The 19,223-nt window shown below is 43.0% G+C and overlaps 1 protein-coding gene across 1 annotated transcript in view; it reads right to left on the bottom strand.

Annotated features, from left to right (window-relative positions):
• PDE4DIP (phosphodiesterase 4D interacting protein) overlaps positions 1 to 19,223 on the bottom strand; it is a 179,228-nt gene that overhangs the window by 131,308 nt on the left and 28,697 nt on the right. Inside the window, exon 2 of the mRNA XM_039841359.1 lies at positions 1,703 to 1,758. Within this exon, the coding sequence (XP_039697293.1) occupies positions 1,703 to 1,758 (56 nt within the window). The remainder of the gene's footprint in view (positions 1 to 1,702; positions 1,759 to 19,223) is intronic.

Raw genomic sequence — 19,223 nt, 5'->3', positions numbered from 1 at the left:
GGAAGACCAAAAGGATCAGAAAGATGATAGTGAAAGATGAAGATGATGAAGAAGAAACAATGATGATAAATAAGGTGGTTCCAGGGCAGTTTTTTCTTGTTTAAGAGTATTTAACTCCCCATTGCACTACTGATTTTAAAGGGGGAAAAAGTGAAATTTAAGGCCACATGATTCGTTTTTAAACTGGGCACTGTGCAGTGTTTTCCATTTTTGTAAAATTAACATACTGTCTAGTGTGTTTTTAGAGAGCTGGCCCTGTCCTTCATGGTGTCTTCAGTACCCACTCACCTTGCCTGGCAGAGGATGGGGGTTTACATTAGCACAGAAATTTAAAGCAGCTTTTATTGGTGCCCAGCACAAATTAGAGACAGTGGTGGTATTTTTTCCATCTTCTATTGTCTGAGATTCAGCTTGTACAAAATAATTGTTCTCTGTTAATTGTATGCCACTCTGTGGTTGCAGATTAACAATAATAATAATAATAATAATAATAATAATAATAATAATAATAATAAATAGTAGCAATAATAACATTGCATCTCTTTCGTTGATATTCTGATTATTTCTAAGTAAATGCAAATGCTTCAATTAAAAGAAGTTAGGAAGAATGATTTCTTCCACATTTAGGTGAAATTAAATCAGCTATTAAATGGAAGGAAATTTAATAAAATAGAACAACACGCTACAGTTAGATTAGAGGGGTGAGAAGAGCTTTGGGAGCAGGGATATAAATCCTGATCGCTTGCTAATTGTGGGGATTTAGGCAAACTTCTTAATTTTGCTGAGTTTCATTGCCTCTGTAAAAATGGACATAAAAATACTTACCTGACAGAGCTTTGGATTTGGATTAAATGAAATAATAAATAAAAATACCCAACCTAATATCTCACCTGTACTTGGCATTTTTTCTATTCCCCTTCCATTTTTGCCCTAGTCTTTCGATTTTTACCTCAAAATGTAGGATCTTGATGCTAAAGTGAGTATGATAGATCCTAGGAATTTGTAGATTTAACAGACACAATTACAAATGCTAATTTTATGTGACTCCAAAGTCCTCGACACATTAAATTATAAACTTTTTTCTACATTGCGCATATGAACCATCTGTGCTTCAAGACTAGCTTGAAAAAGGCACATTGCTTATTTAGCAAAGTAAGTAAAACCCTTAAGTGATTAAAAGTTTTTGTGAAAAATCGTCCCCAAAAGAGAGTTATCTTCACTTTGGTTTTATAATTTAGGTAGATCCCTGGCTAATATTAGGGCAGTAATGGTATAATATTATTATGAATAGGTTAATAATAATATTTGCTGGGTACTTATTCCGTCACAAACTATGTATTAAGATCTTCTCAATCTCACTTATGAGGTTGACACTATTATTATGTCCATTTTCACGGTAAATCGCAGCAGAGATTTCATTTTAGTAGCAGAATCCATTTCAATCATTTTGCAAGTGACCTGAATCCTGCAATTACAGAATCATTAAAAGTATGAAGAGTTTACATAAGTATTTTAGTTATGATTTCCTGCATTGTGCCGGGAAGATGGGGAATTACATGCTACTGTGGTATGTGCATATTTGGAAATTCACAAAAAGTCTGAGGACATTGCCATGATGAATTTAAAGGGTCGATGAGTCGAGGGATTTATAATTAGCAGGAAACCAAGAATTCAGCGAGGCAAAGCCCCACGGCCTCCTTACCTGCCGCTTGACTTGTTCTGGGTATCATCTCCCCGTCATCCTCCGCAAAATAATCTCTGTGGAGAGAAACAAATACTTAATGAGATAACCACCCCCAAGTGGCCCCTGATCCTTGGGGTGCAAGACACCTACACTCCATTTTCATTTTTTTCTTCACAACTATTCATTAAGCTCTTACTACGTAACAGGGACGGTGTTAAGTGCTGGAGATACAAAGACAAACCCCACAGGAAGGGCTCTGATCCTCAGTGAGCACATACAGAGGTAGTAATTAAAAAACACTTCCCCAAGTATTGCATTACCATGTGGTAAATGCTATGAAGGAAAACGCAGAGTATCTTCATGACTAGAGAGACTCAGAGAAAGGGGCATTTAAACTGAGATGAAGAGAATGTCAACCAAGTGAAAAGTAGGAACAGAAGGGTATTCCATCATCAGGGAAGAGCAAAGACCCAGAGCTGGGAAGGAAATCAGCCTGTAAGAGGAACAGAAAAAGGCAATGTTGCATCCAGATCACGCACGGCCTTGTGGGATGGCGTAAGGATATTGAGTTTTATGAGACGGGCAATGGATTTTAAATGAGGAAATGAATGGTAAATGACCAGATCTGGATTTTAGATAGATCATTCTGGCTGCCGAGTGCGACTGTGTGGAGGGAACAAGGGTGGATGGGGAAGGCAAGAGCTTCTGATGGCTGTAACTAAGGCGAAAGACGATGGCGATGGAGAGAAGCAAAAAACCTCAAGATGTGTTTAGGAAGTAGAATTGACATAGAAAACTTGGAAAACAGACAAAGTCTATTAATAGAAAAAAAAAACAAACCACGATGCAGTAGCAAGAGGTGTATTTATCCAGCACGGTGAAGATCACCATTCCTGGCACACGAGGGGGAATAAAATCTCAAAATGTATTAACAAATACTTATCAAAGACCTCTTCTGTTTTAAGGCAGCGCTTTAACTCCGTGAATGTGGCAGTGAACAAAACAGACAATAATGCCTGCACTCATGGAATTGACAGTAAGGGAAAACCAATAAATAAAATGTAGCAACCAAGGACAAGTACTATAAAAAATTCAATTCAGGAATGGGATTGGGGGCGCTGGAGGGATAGGGATGGGGGGTGGGGGGATGGCAATTTTCAGCAGGCAAGGTTTCTCTGAAAAGCACCAAGGGTAGCCATGATGGTATCTGGGGAAAGAGTCTTCTAAGCAGAGAACATCAAACGCAAAGGCTCTCAGGAGCGAGCATGCCAGAGCATTTTTGGAACAGAAAGGAAACCGGTGTGGCTAGGCAGAATGAGCAAGTGGTGGGTAGTAGTGGGGTGAAGTCAGGGGAGTAAATGGAAGGCTGGGCAGGGGGCAGATTGTATAAAGCCTTTTGGGACACTGAGAGGCATTTAGCCACTTGAGTCTTGTGAGTCAGAAAGAGAGATGGACTGAGTGATGAATGTTTTTAAAGGACTGGCTACTGTTTTGACAACAGACCGGCTGGGTGGGAAGGGCAGAAACAGAGATGAATGTACCGATCCCACAGAGAGATGCTTTCAACATTAAGCTTATTCCTTAAACTTTGGGTATTCCCAGTTAGTCATTTCAAAAACAATTCTATAAACAGATTTGGAAAGCCAGAAGACATTCACAGGGAAGCAGAGGACAGCCTGGCATTTACTTAGAAATCGTTGATTTTCTTTCTTCTCTGCCTCAGGGCTGGATCTTGGCATAAATCTTCACTTAATTAGTTCCAGATAGGGCACATTGGTCTACACCCACCATGTGGCAATTCTTTATTATTCAAAAGCAGATCACCAACTTGTGGTTCTTTCAGGCCCTCTGCCTCTTTCCCCTTCCACGTCTCATTAAAAACTTTCACTGAGAGTGGACAGTGGAAGAGACGAATGTACTACTTATGGATTCCCCTCTGTTGAGATAAAGTAGGGGCAGGATGTAGAAAGTATCAGCCAGAACAATATCTTGAAAACTTTATGGGGTTAAAAACTTATACGTAGCTGCTGCTATTCACGCATTGGTTAGATTGCTTCATGATCTGCCTGCAGACCCAGGTGACTGCACTTGCCACCAGAAGGACGGTTGTTCCTCGGGCCAAGTTCAGTCCATCCGACATCTTTTACCTGGTTAATGTAAAGCTGACCCACTTCTAACTTCTCTTGGAAAATGGATGGGTCAACACTGGGCCTGTGTTCGCACATGAGGGAAATCTTGCAGCCTTTAAATGGAACGCGTGTACGTTCCCAGTTGGCCACCGTCCCGGTCACTCCCTGTCCTTGTGGTCCCAGCTCATACACTTGTTTAGGATACTGGCCTGATTCCTTATAGGTCTCAGAGGCTGTTACCCTGGTATAGGTCAAGTGCAGACAGAATTTCATTTCCGCTTTAAGACACAGTCTGGAGTAACCTATTGGTTTCAGCACATAATTCATTAATCTGCGATAGCTACTAACTGGCTTATAAGTAAGTCACTTTGACCTCTCTGGGCTTCAGTTTCCTCAAATATTTATAAAAGAGGTGCATGAATTTCTAAGGTTCCTTGTAATAATTATGCAATTCTATTCTAATAGATGCTTAACCATAAAATCCATTTTAATACTTTCCAAGGATCCAAAGAAATTTCCACACATGATCTCATTCAATCCTCCTTGCTCCGAAGATTCCACATTCTAGATCAGGAGCAGGTTACAACGACGCCATGTATGTCGGCCCCACGAGATACGTCACCTTCTCCACCCTACCCACCCCCACTCTGAGCTAGCTGCCTGCCCTGCGTGAATCGATAACTGGAGGGGTACGGAGGTCACTTTGGATGGGTACTGAGTTAATGGGTTTACTGTAGTCTCAGGAGATTTGTAAAAAAATCACTTAAACTCTATTAACAGCTCAAGTTCCCTCTTATTGCCAGAGAGTGGGGTTCACTCAGCTGTTCCTAAAGGCTGGTAAGGAATCTGATGCTCCCCCTGGGGAAGGGCTCGTAGCGAAGAAACACAGGGCACATGTCTAGGGGACTGCAAATTGTGACGACATCTGATAAAATGCAGAGAGAACTGGAGTATGCCAGGGACAGACTCTGAGCTCGCCCCACCCCCACACAAAAATCACACACACGAAGCATAACACATGTAATTCTTCTGTATTACCCGTCTGGAAATAACTTGTATATCCTTTGTCCTAGTTTCTCAAATCCAAGTGTTTCTCGATTTCTTTTTTTCACACGAGTCCACAGCGGGCGTGTGGTTCGCCAGGGCACTCACAGTTTCCCTGCACAGATGCGCATGTATGATTTTTCCCCCTGGGGTGCCTTCGCCTTAAATGTTGTTTTCCTGTATAAACTAACTGTATTTTCCCTCAATGAGCCTTATCCTTTTCTCCCTACCTCATCAATCTATCTGTACCGATACCAATTCCACTAAAATTACATCTATTAATTTTTACCAAGACACTCTCCTGCTGAATTTGAAGAACAAAGCATTTTCCCAGTACAACCCATCCACCAGCTGTTCGCTCACTTAACTTCTGCATGGTAGAGTACACACGCTTTTTAAATTTTATTTTATTATTATATTCAAGTATATGGTACTTTGGTACCCATGTTTTCTTGATTTGCTCATAAGGAGTGATGAAGACACTGGACTCAAACAATGCATCAACATTCAATATTCCATATTACTAGCTCTTCCTACAGTTTTCCAGGGTGGTTAGGTTGGGAGTGGTCAGAAAATGATTGCTCCTCTCAAAGCCATCTGCTACACGGTGATACTCTGATGCTGTCAAATTGTGCTATGATCATTTCTTCCAATAATTTTCTCAGTCGATAGCCAGGTGGCGATCATACAACTTTACAATTACAAAGCAGCCTGTGCAACAAGTCTCTGAGCAGTACGAGAAACCCCAGGGCCAACGTCACTCCCGAATTATTTCTAAAGGGCTGCTGTCTGTCCAGGCCCCATTATTTCTTCCTTCTCAGTCTCACCTATTAAGATAATTAACCCAGGGCTATTTCTTCCCACATGAGTGTCCAAACTCCCAAAGGGGCGGTTATTTCTCAGGCCCCCTCCCCAGGGCGATCATATACATACACTTGTCCTTATGGGTTGGGGAGTCTAGGAAATCTACAGAAAACAGAGAACATGGAATCTAGGCCTCGAAGGATGGGTATGAATACATAAGAAAATATGACGAAGGCCCCAAAATAGGAGAATCAAGAGTGTGTTCAAGGACTTTCATTTTGTGCCCTCCCACCAGAGTAAGCATAGACGACCCCCAGGACCCCTTCCAACTTCCTTTTTAACTGCCCCTTCCAAACCCTCCCCAAACTCTAACTCTCAAGGAGCACTATTCAGGGCAGTCAAGGGAGAAGCCATTTCCTGATTTGCACATCCCACCTCAAACACTGTAGCTTTATCTAATCCCTTAGAACCCCCAAATATGATTTAAAATAACGTCAGCAAGAAAAGATCAGGACTAACTTGCACTATCGTAAAAACGCCTGCAGATACAGATCAGCAGAGAATCTGGAGAAGTAAAAAGGCTGGATGTTTAGAATAGTAGAGACTAGAAGTCAGTATTTTCTTTTTTTTAATTACTATTTTTATACAAAAAGATTAATTCTTATTTAAAAAATTTTTTGACATGATATGCATTGCTCTTCTAATGAACGCCCTCGATAAAAGAGGAAATATATAGGGGATTAGGTTCAGAATGACCTTCTCAAACAGGGGCGGGGTCTGTAGAATGACAGGAAGGTCGCTGATGTTTGCTGTTTATTGGGGTCCCCCCACTACTAGACACTGAACCGAAACACACATTCTAATTCCCATATTCTTAAAGCTCATTTGACATAAGTTCCTAGAATCTGGTTCAAATGAAAGAAATCTTTCTAATGTTCAAAGACCTATTTTTCATATTTTCAATTTGTATCCACCCTCAACCCCTGCAGATATAAAAGGGCCTGAAGGAGAAGAACAGTGGCCTACTTTCTTTAATATGTAAAGTTTGGGCCCTAATAATTTTGAAATGGTAGAGTTGTGCAAATAGTGCCAACTTAGAAACAAAGACATCAATCTCTGGACTGCCTGTGTATAGCTTTATAGTTCGTCACGTGTTCTAACACTGAAATATTCCTCAACGCGAACCTTAAATGGCCATCATCATTATTTAGACACCCACCACCAATGCTGCCACCACAATTTAGAGTGCCCGATACTTCCCAGGCATTACCTCATTCAATCCTTACAAAATCCTAGAAAACAGGTTCTGTAACCTCAATTTTACTTCAAGAGGTCCAGAAGGATAAGGTTAATTTGCCCAAGATTATACAGCTCGTTGGCTAGTGGGCTCAGAAACTTAAAAACTACATCTGTCTGACTCCAAATCTTTACTGTCCACCCTATTTGTACCCCCATATTTACTGGGTAAGTGAGCCCCCTTCGTACCTGCCTCGACTCCAGGGAAACGATTCCTGAGAAAGTGAGGAGACAGGAAGGGTGGGTAGCGCTACTGTGGGAAGGAGGTGAGATTTAGACTCAAATCCTGACACGAATTTGTCTTTCGGGACATTCGCTCACCCCCGATGGACATGGCTCACCCTGAGTATGTGTGTACTGGTAGAACAGAAGCCATGTGACAAGTGATTAAAATCCTAAAAGGGAAGTGGCAAGCATGACTTCTTATATAGATCCTATCTTGAAAAGTGAGTCATCCGTTATTTTCTCTACCCAAATTTCTCGAAATAGCCATGCCTTCCTTGACCCTCCTCTGTGGTCACACGTGGCATTGTCTCTAACAGACCAAGAGAATAAACTGACAGGCAGGAGAGGTGACAGAAACAAACACAATCACAAAGGGAAAGACCACTAGTGAATAAGCCCTGAGACTTCTCCTCAGGTCCTTTTTTCTCTTGCCAAGAAAGACACTGAGTCTATCTTCTACATTCCAAATATTGCCAGATACATCTCCCCCAATTTGGCACCGGAACTGCAAAAACGTATATTCAAATGCAAAATAGGGTAGAAGTCACAGATGCAGAGCACAAGACTATCATATAATACATACAGCGAGAGTATAATTTTGTCCTCATCTCAAGACCTATCATTATGAAATTGCAAGCTAGACTGCTTAATCGGCAAGGCCTCTCGGGACAGAGAGAGCACATCTTGTGAGTCTCCCTCTGTGCGCCGACTAAGTGTGGACTGGTTTGGCAGCAACACGGTAACACCCGCTTTTCTCCACTACAGCCTGCAATTATTCCCTTCACTCAACAGGGTCTATTCACTGAGACTGACCTTCGCCAAATGGAACCCTGGGAGGCAGTGTTCTGGAACGCTAAGTCCGCAATAGCCACAGGGAGCTGCAAGCGTCTCGTGCATCTGCAACAACTTCCAGTTTTATACCCTGCACTAAAACCACTTAATCCTGTAAAAAGGTAACTTGTTTTCCTCACTTTGCCCTGTGAGTTTATCAGAAGTCCAAATATCTAATAAATTCTCCTCTCCGTGCCCTGAATCAGCCAAGACACTGATAGCATCCTTTCAAAAGAGATGTTTAAATAATCTGCTTCGGATTCAGTCACATCCCCTGGGGATGGTACACGGGCTCCTACCCACTTCTAAAACGTCCCTGATGCTTTTCCCTTTTGGTCCTGGCAATGCAGTTTGTAGACCTCGGTTTTCACTAACAGCCACAATGCATGGGGCGCTGGGTATGCCGAGGCAGTGGGCTCAGTCTACCTCAGAGCCCAAGGCCGAACTTCAAGAGCTAGATAATTTTTTTTTCTGTTTTCACCTGCCTTTTTAGTCACATGATCTTGTCCTGTTTCCTTTCTTGATGATATCTGTTTTTCATGATTTTAAAAGAAATACGTGCTTTTTTTCCTAGAAATTTTGAAACGGAAAAAAAAGTGCATGAAGAAAAATAAAAATAATAAAAAAATGCTACCACCTAAAGGTAACATTGATAAAGATTTTTATGCATTTACTGTGAGTTGTTCTTCAGTTCATATGCCTGCGTGAATGCTACAAAATGGAAATAACACTGAACATATAATTTTGTACCTTGACTTTACGTATATCATAGAAGTCAAAGGTTTTGAGGAATCCATTTAGGGGAAGATGAGGAGGCGGATGAGAGCGGAAGGAGGAATGTCTTAACAACGTTACAGACTGTGCCTGAGATTAGAAACAATGAATGTGGCGTCTTTCTTCTCAGTGTGGTTTTACGGCATACTAAAACCAAGTTTACGGAATCCTAGTGGATAATAAAAATGACTGAGGGTCACCAAAGGTTGGGGATCGATAAGGCAGGAAGATAGTGTAACGCAGAGCTGGGAACGATTCAAGTAGCTGACCCGGGCTCAGCAAGGGCATGAACACAGAGCAGGTGGCCTGGAAGACACAGAGAAGTGGAGGGACCGGGGTAAGTGCCGTGGTAAACCGAACGCTCAGGAAGAATGAAGAGATGGGGGACCTGACCTTGCGCTCAGGAAGTACAGTTTTAGAGTGGAGGATCATGTGGGTGGAGAGTCTGCAGTACCGCTGAGCTCTAAAGGATGGCTGTGCTCATGACGCACTGACGTAAACTATGAGTTCCAGGTGCAACAGTAATGCACACTCACGCCTGGTGACCGCTCTAGAATGTCACCACCTCGACGGCGGGATTTTTATATCGCTCACTATTATGCACCCAGAAGTCAAGATCATAGCGGGCATTTGATGAATGTTTCTGAAACGAATAAGCACAATTTGAACGTATAACGGCATTAAGCGCTAACAACCTCTATATGCATTCCACAACCTACCAAACAAATATTCGCATGGGCCTGCAAGGAATGTTCTATGGAAAGATCTTAACTGGAGATTTGATGAGCTCTAGAAGCAATGTAAAAAGCGGAAGCTTTAAAGACAAAAGACCGTCCTTTCTTCCAATAAACTCAGAATATGGAAAATACCAAGTCAACCAGTTAGCTGCATACTATAACAGAGAAAGTAGAGCGTGCTCTGGCTACAAAAAACACCCAGAACTAAGTTCCAAAAATATTTCCAAAAGGAGGTAATGCTGAAACTAAGCTCTGAAGGATAAACAGTTAGCCTGGCAAAGGCAGGGCTAGGTGTGTAGGTGGGAATGATGGGCGTATTCAGGCCCATGCACAATAATTTTAGCTCAGGGTGAGTAAGGTGACACCCCAGAGCCAGCTCCTCAGGTCTGCTGTCAATCATGCAGCTCCCAAGGTACAAATAACTTGGAAACCTCAAAGTAATGAACAGAAGAATCTTTCAAAAACCAACTCAATTCCAAACTTCACATGTTGTCACTTGGTAGACATAAATGTAAATTTCTTCCTGTTATAAAAACATGTATCGACTTAGTTTTAAAGCAGGGTATAAAGGGTGTTGTCCATCATCTTACTATGTGTGCATATTTTTATGTAATTTATATCTACTTTTACTTTCTTATATTAAATTTTTCTTTAAAAATTTTGTTTATTATCATTTCAGGAAACACTTCACAATAGGAACAGAGATTAATAGCCACAGCGAAGCATTTTACCCCAGAGAGGGGTTAAGTTGAGTGTTGCTGCAGATTCTTCTAGGATATCCTAGTACGTGCCACTTCATGTCAGTGTGTGTGTGCCTCTGTTTCCCCTTCTGCAATGTAGGGACTCAGGTCTTGAAAAAGATATTTAAATTGAATGAAATATTCTCTATGTTATTATGAGTTCTATGAGCCTAAACCCTAAGCAATTTACAGTGTATTTTCAAGAACTAGAAGTATTTGCCATAGTTATTCTACTTCTGACCATTTATCATTTAAAAAAAAATCCTACGAAACATGTTTTATGTGGCTAGATGTTTATGTTTATCAAGTATTATTTATAATAAGAATTGGAAACCTAAAGGCCGTAATATAGGGGAATGATTAAATAAGGTATTATCCTTCCACATGACATGCTATTCTACATTTAGAATAATTATATCCTACATTATTAAAATGGAAAATAAATATATTCTTCGATTATGTGAAAAGCTAGAAATCATTCGGTTTTCCTTGTCAATCAACGTTTTCTATATGTCAGCAGTTACTGCTTCTTTACACCCTTTCCACCGTGGCCATGATGAGAAGACACCAGTTGTAGGTTACCTCCTGTCACAGATGGCCTTGGAGAAGCCAAGGGAGAAAACATTTTCTGCAGAGTGGATCAAAGAGAAAGGGACTGGAAATCATAAGATAGATGAAGAGAAATTATATTAGAAACTATTAAAATGCTATGAAATTATGTTGTTATTATTATTACTATTATTATAAATAGCGTATGACTAATGAAGTGCTTTAGCCATGAGGAAGAAAAAAAGCAAGTTCAGATCACGCTCGCTTGCCAAACACAGAACTCAGAAGATGTTCTGAGACAGAGGACGACAAGTCCTCAGTGCCTTTAAATGTCTTAAAATAGAACTGGAGAGAGCCACCTTAGGTCATCGTGACATCTCTCTTATTCTGGACTTTCTTCTAACTTTAAACGCTATTTGAATTTTTGCCAGAGACAACTCGTGGACTGTTCTGAGCCCTGTTTGGGATTTTACTTATAAATTAGCATCAGTGTCTATTGTGGTGTCCAAGGGCGTCCACTGAATGAATGGATGCTCCACACCGCCACGTGTAGATTGTCCCAGAGTCACCCGGAGAGGGCACTGTGATGGCAGAGGTTCAGCTGATTTATCCTTTCAGAGACAAAACCGACCCCTTCCCAGTCTTCTGGTATTTTCAATGCAGCTTTAACAGGTTAAAAAAGAAAGGGGGCGGGGGGAGCTCTAGTCTAATCTACTATGTGTGAAATAAGTGGGGGTGAAAGCACTGATCTACTTTGAGACAAATTCCTCAAGCCAAAATCTGAGTGTGGGCCTACTTAAAAGTCGATCAGAGTAGTGAAGGCAGAGATTTTCCTTCCCCGAATGCAGAAAATTAATTGCTAGAAGTGCTGAATGTTAAACGGGAAATTCAATGTCCAAAGATGTCTCAATAACAGAATTATGAAAAGGAGCATTTCCCTAATAAAAAGTGCCATATGCAAACCAGGAGCACGGCTGTTAGCAAAGATATTGAAATCAACCAGATCTTCAAGGTCCAATGCTTACTCAGCCTCCCTAGCCTCAGCTGCCACATCTATAAATTGGGGGGAAATTCCATCTCTGGTTGTCACTATGCAGTGGTAAATGGGACTCTGCTGACTCACCATAAATTCAAAGAGAAATAAACGTTCTTGCTTCCTCTAGCCTAAGACTTAATATTGAGCAGAAAAAATGCAAGTAAGTTATCAATGGGGATCTTTTAAGTGCAATTTAACTGTAGTAAAGGGGTACCTTGTCCTAGGGGAAGGCTATGTGGGAGGGGAGAAACAAAATAAAAATTCTTTAATTTTGAGACCAACCCACAGTTTTTCTTGGATGTTACTTCCCTTCGCCAAACTTTTACAGCAGCAGCAGGCAAATACAATTAATGCTTGTATTAAATTGAATTACGGGTTAATATAAAACAAAACAAAACAAAACAGACTAATTAATTTGTCTTTTCCTAATGTTCAATCTTATTAGGTAGCTCTTAAATAGTTCAAGTTCACTTTTTCTTGAGTAATTTGTTCAGGAAAATCGTAGAAGGCTCATATGTGAATCACCTGACCGTTTATTCAGCTTTCCCATGTGCTGGAAACAAGAACATTTCCCCCGATAGGGGGAAGAGAATCAGTAATGATTTTCCCAGCCTTTAACAGGGTGGTATAGGCTGGATAATGGCCGTCCAAATATCTGGGACCTGTGAATACGTCACTTTATATGGCAAAAGAGACTTCCAGATGTGATTAAGGATTTTGAGATGGGGAGATTATCCTGGATTATCTGGTGAGCCCAATGTAATCACAAGGATCCTTGTAAGAGATACAGTAGAGAGGAGGAAATGTGATGAAGAACCAGCCGGGCTGGAGTTACCTACGATACACAAATGAAGCGATTACAAGCAGTTTTGGGAATTAGATTTACCTCAAACCTCACAGGGTATGAAGACTGAGCGGATCGAGTAGGTAAAGGGATTAACATATAAGCTAAAGAATGCGAGCTTAATAAATGGTAGCTTCATAGTTAATTTCTATTCTTTGAATCCCCCAAGTTGTGTTCCTCCACGGTGCTCTCAGAGCAGCCAACGCACGTGTCTGCCTCAGCCTCTATTCGAATTATAGACACTGAGAAGACAGAAACCCAGTCTCATTCATTGTTTCATCCTTAGCATTGAGCACAGTGCCCGGTCTGTACTGGGCTCTCACATTTTGAATACATGTTTATAAACCGATCTTACTTAGCTGTGAGTTAGGAAGAATCCGAGACATCAGTTATGATATATGATTACAGGGTTTTTCCATGTGTGACCCATTAGGTGGTGAAATAAATTTAGTGAGTCACACCTCGTTTTTTTTTTTTAAAGAAAAAAAGAATAGGGTAGAAAAGATCAGAGTACAAAACACATAGTAAAGTTAAGTATTTTTACTTGAAACTTTGGTTTCGGTTACATATGGGAGTGTACTTGGTTGTAATGTAAATACATTCCTTATTGTGGGTCGGAGTAACAAAAAAAATGTGAGCATTCTGACTGCTTCGCCTGGTCGACATTTGTTATTTTCTGTCTTGTTCATCTCGGCCGTCGGATATGTAATAGTGGTATGGCACTGTGGTTCTAATCTGTATTTTTCCGATGACTAGCAACATGGAGCACTCTTTCACTGTGTCTCAGGCCTTTGAAAATCCTCTTTGGGACTTCTTTACAAAACTATTTGGCGGTATCTGATCAAGTTGAACATGCATTTCCTATTACCTAGCCATCCTACGTCTATGTATTTACCCACCAGAAATGTACATCTGTTCACCAAAAGACACGCACAGGGATGCTCACGGCAACTCCATTCGTGACAACCCCAAAGCACGAATTGCCCTGCTCATTGGCAGGAGGCTGGATAAATAAACTTGATATATTTACATACGATAGAATTCTACGTAGAAGCAAAAAGGAACAACTATGCGCAACAGTGTGAAAGAATCCCACAAGCATAAGACTGAGTGAGAGAAACCGGTTACAAAATCAGTACACCGTGGATAGTTCTACTTCCAGAAAGGTCAAAACCAGGCAAAACTAATCTACGGTGTTAGAAGTTTGGATAATGGTTGTCCTTGGGGTCACGAGGGTTTCAGGGGTACTGGTTATGTTCTCTTTCTTGGTCTGATTGCCAGTTATATAGGTACACTCTGTGAGATTAACTGAACTCTAAACATATGACTTGTGAGTTTTAGAAATTTTTTTCTCAATTTGTCTGAAGTTATTACATCTAAAGTTTTAAAAAGTTAAGAGTGTAAAGCACAGAGAGAGCAAGAAGCCCAGATACACTCACTCACATCACTGTCAAGCGGTCATCCAGCCTTAGCTTGAATAACTCCAGAATAACTCAGGACTCCTCACTGCCCAGGTGGGTCACCTGGGTTTTCCCTTACACTCAGCCATAATGTGCCTCCCCACAGCTTACCTCCTCACCGATTTCAAATCCATCTACTCCCTGTACCACCAACTGCTCTTCAAACAGCCGAAGGGAGCTATATCATCCAGCCTTCCCCCCAAGTCTTCACTTCTCCAGGCCACAGAGCCCAGGGCCTTTGGGCACCCCTCCAGGTATGGTTTTCAGTCCCCCTGGTCCATGTCTCTCCAGTGAGCCCCTTTCATCTAGCAGTGCCCAGAACAGAGCACAGTCCCCTCCAAAGGCCTGAGGAGGGGAAGAGTAGACTCACCAGTGGCAAATCGAGATAGCGTGCTCTTTATCAACACACCCTGAACATCCATTTGCTCTCCCTGTAAAATTCACATTACACAGTTCACTCCTGTTGAACAATCAGCTAAAATCCCCCAGGTCTTTCTCACAAATACCGTCAAGTGCACATTTCCCTTTCGTGTTTGTCCGTCCGCCTTCCCTTAGGACTCAGGACACTCTTGGGCCCCACTCCAGTTTTGCAACGTGAAGTCTTGGAGACGAGGAGCATCTGTTATGGAAACACCTCTGAAGCGTCTCTCCGCCCGCCCTCCCACTGAAAACCAGAAATGAAGTCTTTGTCTCACCCATCATCTCAGAGGCTTCAGTGAGCTCCATTTTAAAGTATATTTAAGGAGAGGGGTAGGATCTAAAGGAAAAACAATTCCACCTGGCTTCTCCAAAATGCGACCTAAAAGCGGGTCGTCGCCCCAGGGCCTCCACCGAGCCCGAGTCCCCAAGGGCGCCCTGGTCTCTTCTCTTTCCCTCTCCCAAAGTCAGCTCCCATTGGAGCCTCTGGAGATGGGCACTGTGGGGCTCTGCGCTCAGCCCTTCGCCTTTGTGCGACCAGTGGGGGGTGAGGTTGAGAAGGAAAACGTGGCAGCGTGAAATCTGCTGGTTTTCAAGGTATCTGAAATCAAAGGTGTCTCTCAAGAGAGACCCGTGGGAACCCTTCTCATCTGTGGAACACAGAGCAGACAGAGGAACCTTTCTGCAGAAACTCCCACGCAGCCTCACTGGGTGTTTTGAACATCGGGACGAGGTGGGAGATTCGTTAAGCGAGGAAAACGCCGGAACAGAACGCGTGCGGGTGCGGGAGGCCCGCGGGGAAGTGGGCTAGGAATTCGCGAGCGGGGAGGCGATGGAAAAGAGCAGCTGTCCAAGCCCCTAGTGCTGAGGGCGACCCCCGAAAGGGCGCAGGGATGGAGGCGGGGGGTGGGTGACCCCAGCCCCGGAGGACGCAGCAGCTCGCCTACCTCGCCCACGTCCGCTCCATCCTCCCGGCGCGGTCCCTCGGCTCAGGACGCCCCTCGCCCGGGCGCGGACGCAGCCTGGCAGCCAGTCGCCTTGTCCCCCGGCCTCCGGCGCCAAGGGCGGCAGCCTCTCTACCCGCAGCCCCCTCCTGCCGCGCGAGCGACCACAGGGCTCTGCTCGCTGCTCTTCCAGAAAACCGATTTGACGTGGCCGAACCTCCAGCTAACGGTGCGACAGGCACAAGGGAGGGACCGGCGGGGAGCTGGACGTGGGGCGCAGCGGCGCCCGGAGCCGCTTCGGGGGCTGGAGCCAGAGGCAGCGCAGGCTGAGACGCCACTGGCTGGCTCGAGTGGCTCCGCACCAGCTGAGCTGTCACCCGCGAGGAGGCGGGGCTCCGACAGCGTGCAGCGGCTGAGCCCGCCCAGGTCACGGCCGCCCTGTCCTGGTGATGTCGGCAGAGGGTAGAGGGCTTAGGCGACGCCGTACCAAGCCCCTGACCCTCGCCCGACCCACCGAAGGGCTTTGGAAAACACCAGCCAACTGCAGGGAGAATGTGGAGGGGAGGTCCTCTTGTGTGCCTGCATCACCCCACCCGCAGGTCACCCCGCAGCCGGAGCTGGAGTCCAGGAAGGTTTTAGGTGCAATCCTGGCTGAACGCAGATGCCCACGCCAGGTGGTCACAGGACATGTTATTTTCCTAGAGGTCTGACGTGTCAGTCTCACCATTCATTTGGGGACAGGAAACTTCCTCGGGAAAGGAAGCATCCTAACCAAACCATGCAGCCTTATTCGCTGCCTCCCTCTCGCGCATGCTCTGGTTTCATGGCATTTTGTCTCCTGGGTTTCCATTTCCCAAGCACCAGCTGCAAGAGGGCGGAGGGGTCCTGCACTTCCCGGGACACTAGAAAAGCTCCGAGACCGCAGCCACCAGGACCTACGACTGTTCTAAGACGATGGAGAACAGTCTTTTGCAGACGGCACTGCCTGAGACCCTGTACCATCTACTTACCTAACAAGGTTTAAACAAGTCGGACGTGCTACAATGAACGTGCTTACGGCCCTGAAGCTCCTTTTTTTTAGCTCTAGAATAAAACGTTTTTATTAAGTGACATAATCAGTTATTATTAGCATTACCACTGACCTTTCTATAATTTGCAGAAAGCTTTATGGTGCCCACACGTGGCAATGTTGACTTGGTTATATTTGTTTCACGGATGATGGATTTCAGACTCCGAAAGTCTTAAAAGCTCTGCTGAGGCTCTGACACAGGTTGCCTTCTGCTCAGTGCGGCCCCAGAGACACATTCTCTGAGGATAAGACCAACGAGGCTTCTCTAAGATGAATTGGTTCTCTCAGGTATCCTAGGAGTTTATCTCAGGAAGGCCCTGAGCATGCCTAAGTACGGGTGAGACCATAGGAAGCCTGTATTCTCCAGGCAAACTGTCATCCCACCTCCCACTTCTTGGATTAATTCTCCTTATTATCAGTACAGAATAGGATCTGGGAGGGTAGGAGAACATTAAAACATTTGCGAATTCAGAGGAACCATCCAAAAGGCCCCCAGTCTAGAATCCTCCGACCTTGACATTTAGCTTGTACCTAAGGCCACAGTGCTCCTGAGCTTAGACTGTTCCCGGGAAACATTTTACAACTATTTAAATTGGACCTTCAGGTCTAGTTTGACCTGAGACAAGGCTCATAGGCCACCAGCCTGGAAGAGAATCTCCTGCTGCCACTGACGCAAAAATAAACAAATAAAATAAAAAGAGGCAGAGAAAGTTAGATTTCCATCTTCCACCCCCAAGTTGGTGCTATATTTAGTTTGCCTCAAGTCAAATTATGGGCTGCCGAGTGTGGAGAGGACCTCTGTCTGCAGCCAGACCTGTGCTGCATTCAAGAAACAGTAGCATGAGCTAGACAAAGGGTGGGGTCTCAGAAGTGAGGCTAGAAAATATGCTCATTTGTTTTTAAAATTATTTTTTCACAAAGTTCATAACACGCTCATTGTGAAACATTTGAAAAATAAAGAATAGTATGTAGAAAGTAAATTACCTGTAATCCCATAAGTTTTTGTAGTTATGATTATAGCTCAGATATGTTTATATCTGCCTTTTCATTTATTAAATACTTGCTCATATTTATTCTGATGATTATATATTACAATAACAGTACAACCATAGTTTACTTAATATTATATTACTGTATAATTATTCTCTTTTTAATATTAGATTCTTATAAACAATGCCTTAATGAAGTTTCCCTGCCTTCATCATTTCGTTCTTTTGAATTATTTCCCTAGGATAACTTCTTAAGGCATTTAGGGTAAGGACTTTTTAATTTTATCATCTTAGACAACCTCTACAACACTAGACACTCATTTTAATTTTTTCTTCATTTAATAGATGAAAAATAATTTAATAGTTATTAGCTATTTAGGTATATATCTATTCTATATAGTATAGAAATAATTTATCTCATTTTACTTTATATTTCTCAGAATACTAACCAGTAAGTTCTTATTTCATATGCTTACTTGCAAACTATTGTCTGTAGTAGCTAGTCATCATGAAATCCTGCTGGGTCGAGTATTATATATTATATATTTTATATTATATATTGCATTAGTCATCATTTTGCTGAAACAATGCTGCTTAACAAAGAACTCCCAAATCTCAGTATTGTACAACGAACATCCACTTACACTCAAGGATGTGTGGTTTAGGTATGGATTGGTTAGGCATGGGTTCAAGTCTGGTTCATGTATCTCTCATTCTGAGATCCACACTGAAGAAGCAGTGGCTACCTGGGGAATATTCTTCTCTTGGTAGAGTACAGGAGTGTAAGAACGTTGGCAGACTTGTGATGTATCTTGAAATGAATTACTCCATAAACTATAAAGCAATAATAAAGATAACCCTGTCTAACATATTTTTGCTAGATTCTCTTCTAAAAGCGTTGCAAGTACTAACTCCTTTCATCCTCACAATAACATAATGAGGTGAGCTTCCTTATCTCTGTTTTGTGGGTGACTTACGTGGGACACAGGGAGGGGAAGTAAATGGCCTATGTTCACAAAGCTGAGGTGTGAAACCAGTTTACCTCCAGCATGTCATCCCTAACCACACAGCATACACACCCTTTCCCTGATTTTGGCCCCCAAAATTCATTGAAACTTAGATGGGAGAGCACTATGTCTGCAACTTCTGTCCCTTCACTGATCGACTCAGCTGACATGGCTAGTTAGCAAATGTCTCTTTTGTCCCTCACAGCTCCAGGCCCATCTCTTTAACCTTGGGTTTAAAAAATGTCTTTTCCAGACAAAGAGGAATCGTTCTGCAAAGATAGAGTGTCTGGTAGATTAAAGATGACCACAAATTATGTCCTCCTTCTCCCACTGAGGGATGGAATCTAATTGCTGCACCTCCCCCCACCCCCGCCATCTTTAATCTGGCTTGATCTTAGAGGCTTATTTGACCATAGGATGCAGTGTAAAAGAAGTTCTGGGGCTGCCAAGGCTAATTCAAAAGGAAGCCTTGCAGCTTCCATGCAAGACTCTTGGGGACCTGCCTTTGAAGCCCCTGTGAGAGAATCTCTGTGGAGAGGCTGAGAGACTACGAAAGAGGGGGGGCCTAGCTGAGCCCAGCATCCAGCAGTTCCCACCAAGGAGCCAGGCATCTGAGTGAAGCAGTCTTGCCCCTTCCAGATCGG

This window comes from Pteropus medius, unplaced genomic scaffold (assembly GCF_902729225.1).
Source record: "Pteropus medius unplaced genomic scaffold, Ma_sr-lr_union100, whole genome shotgun sequence".
NCBI classification, from domain to species: domain Eukaryota; kingdom Metazoa; phylum Chordata; class Mammalia; order Chiroptera; family Pteropodidae; genus Pteropus; species Pteropus medius.
This window is presented reverse-complemented; position numbering and strand designations above follow the sequence as displayed.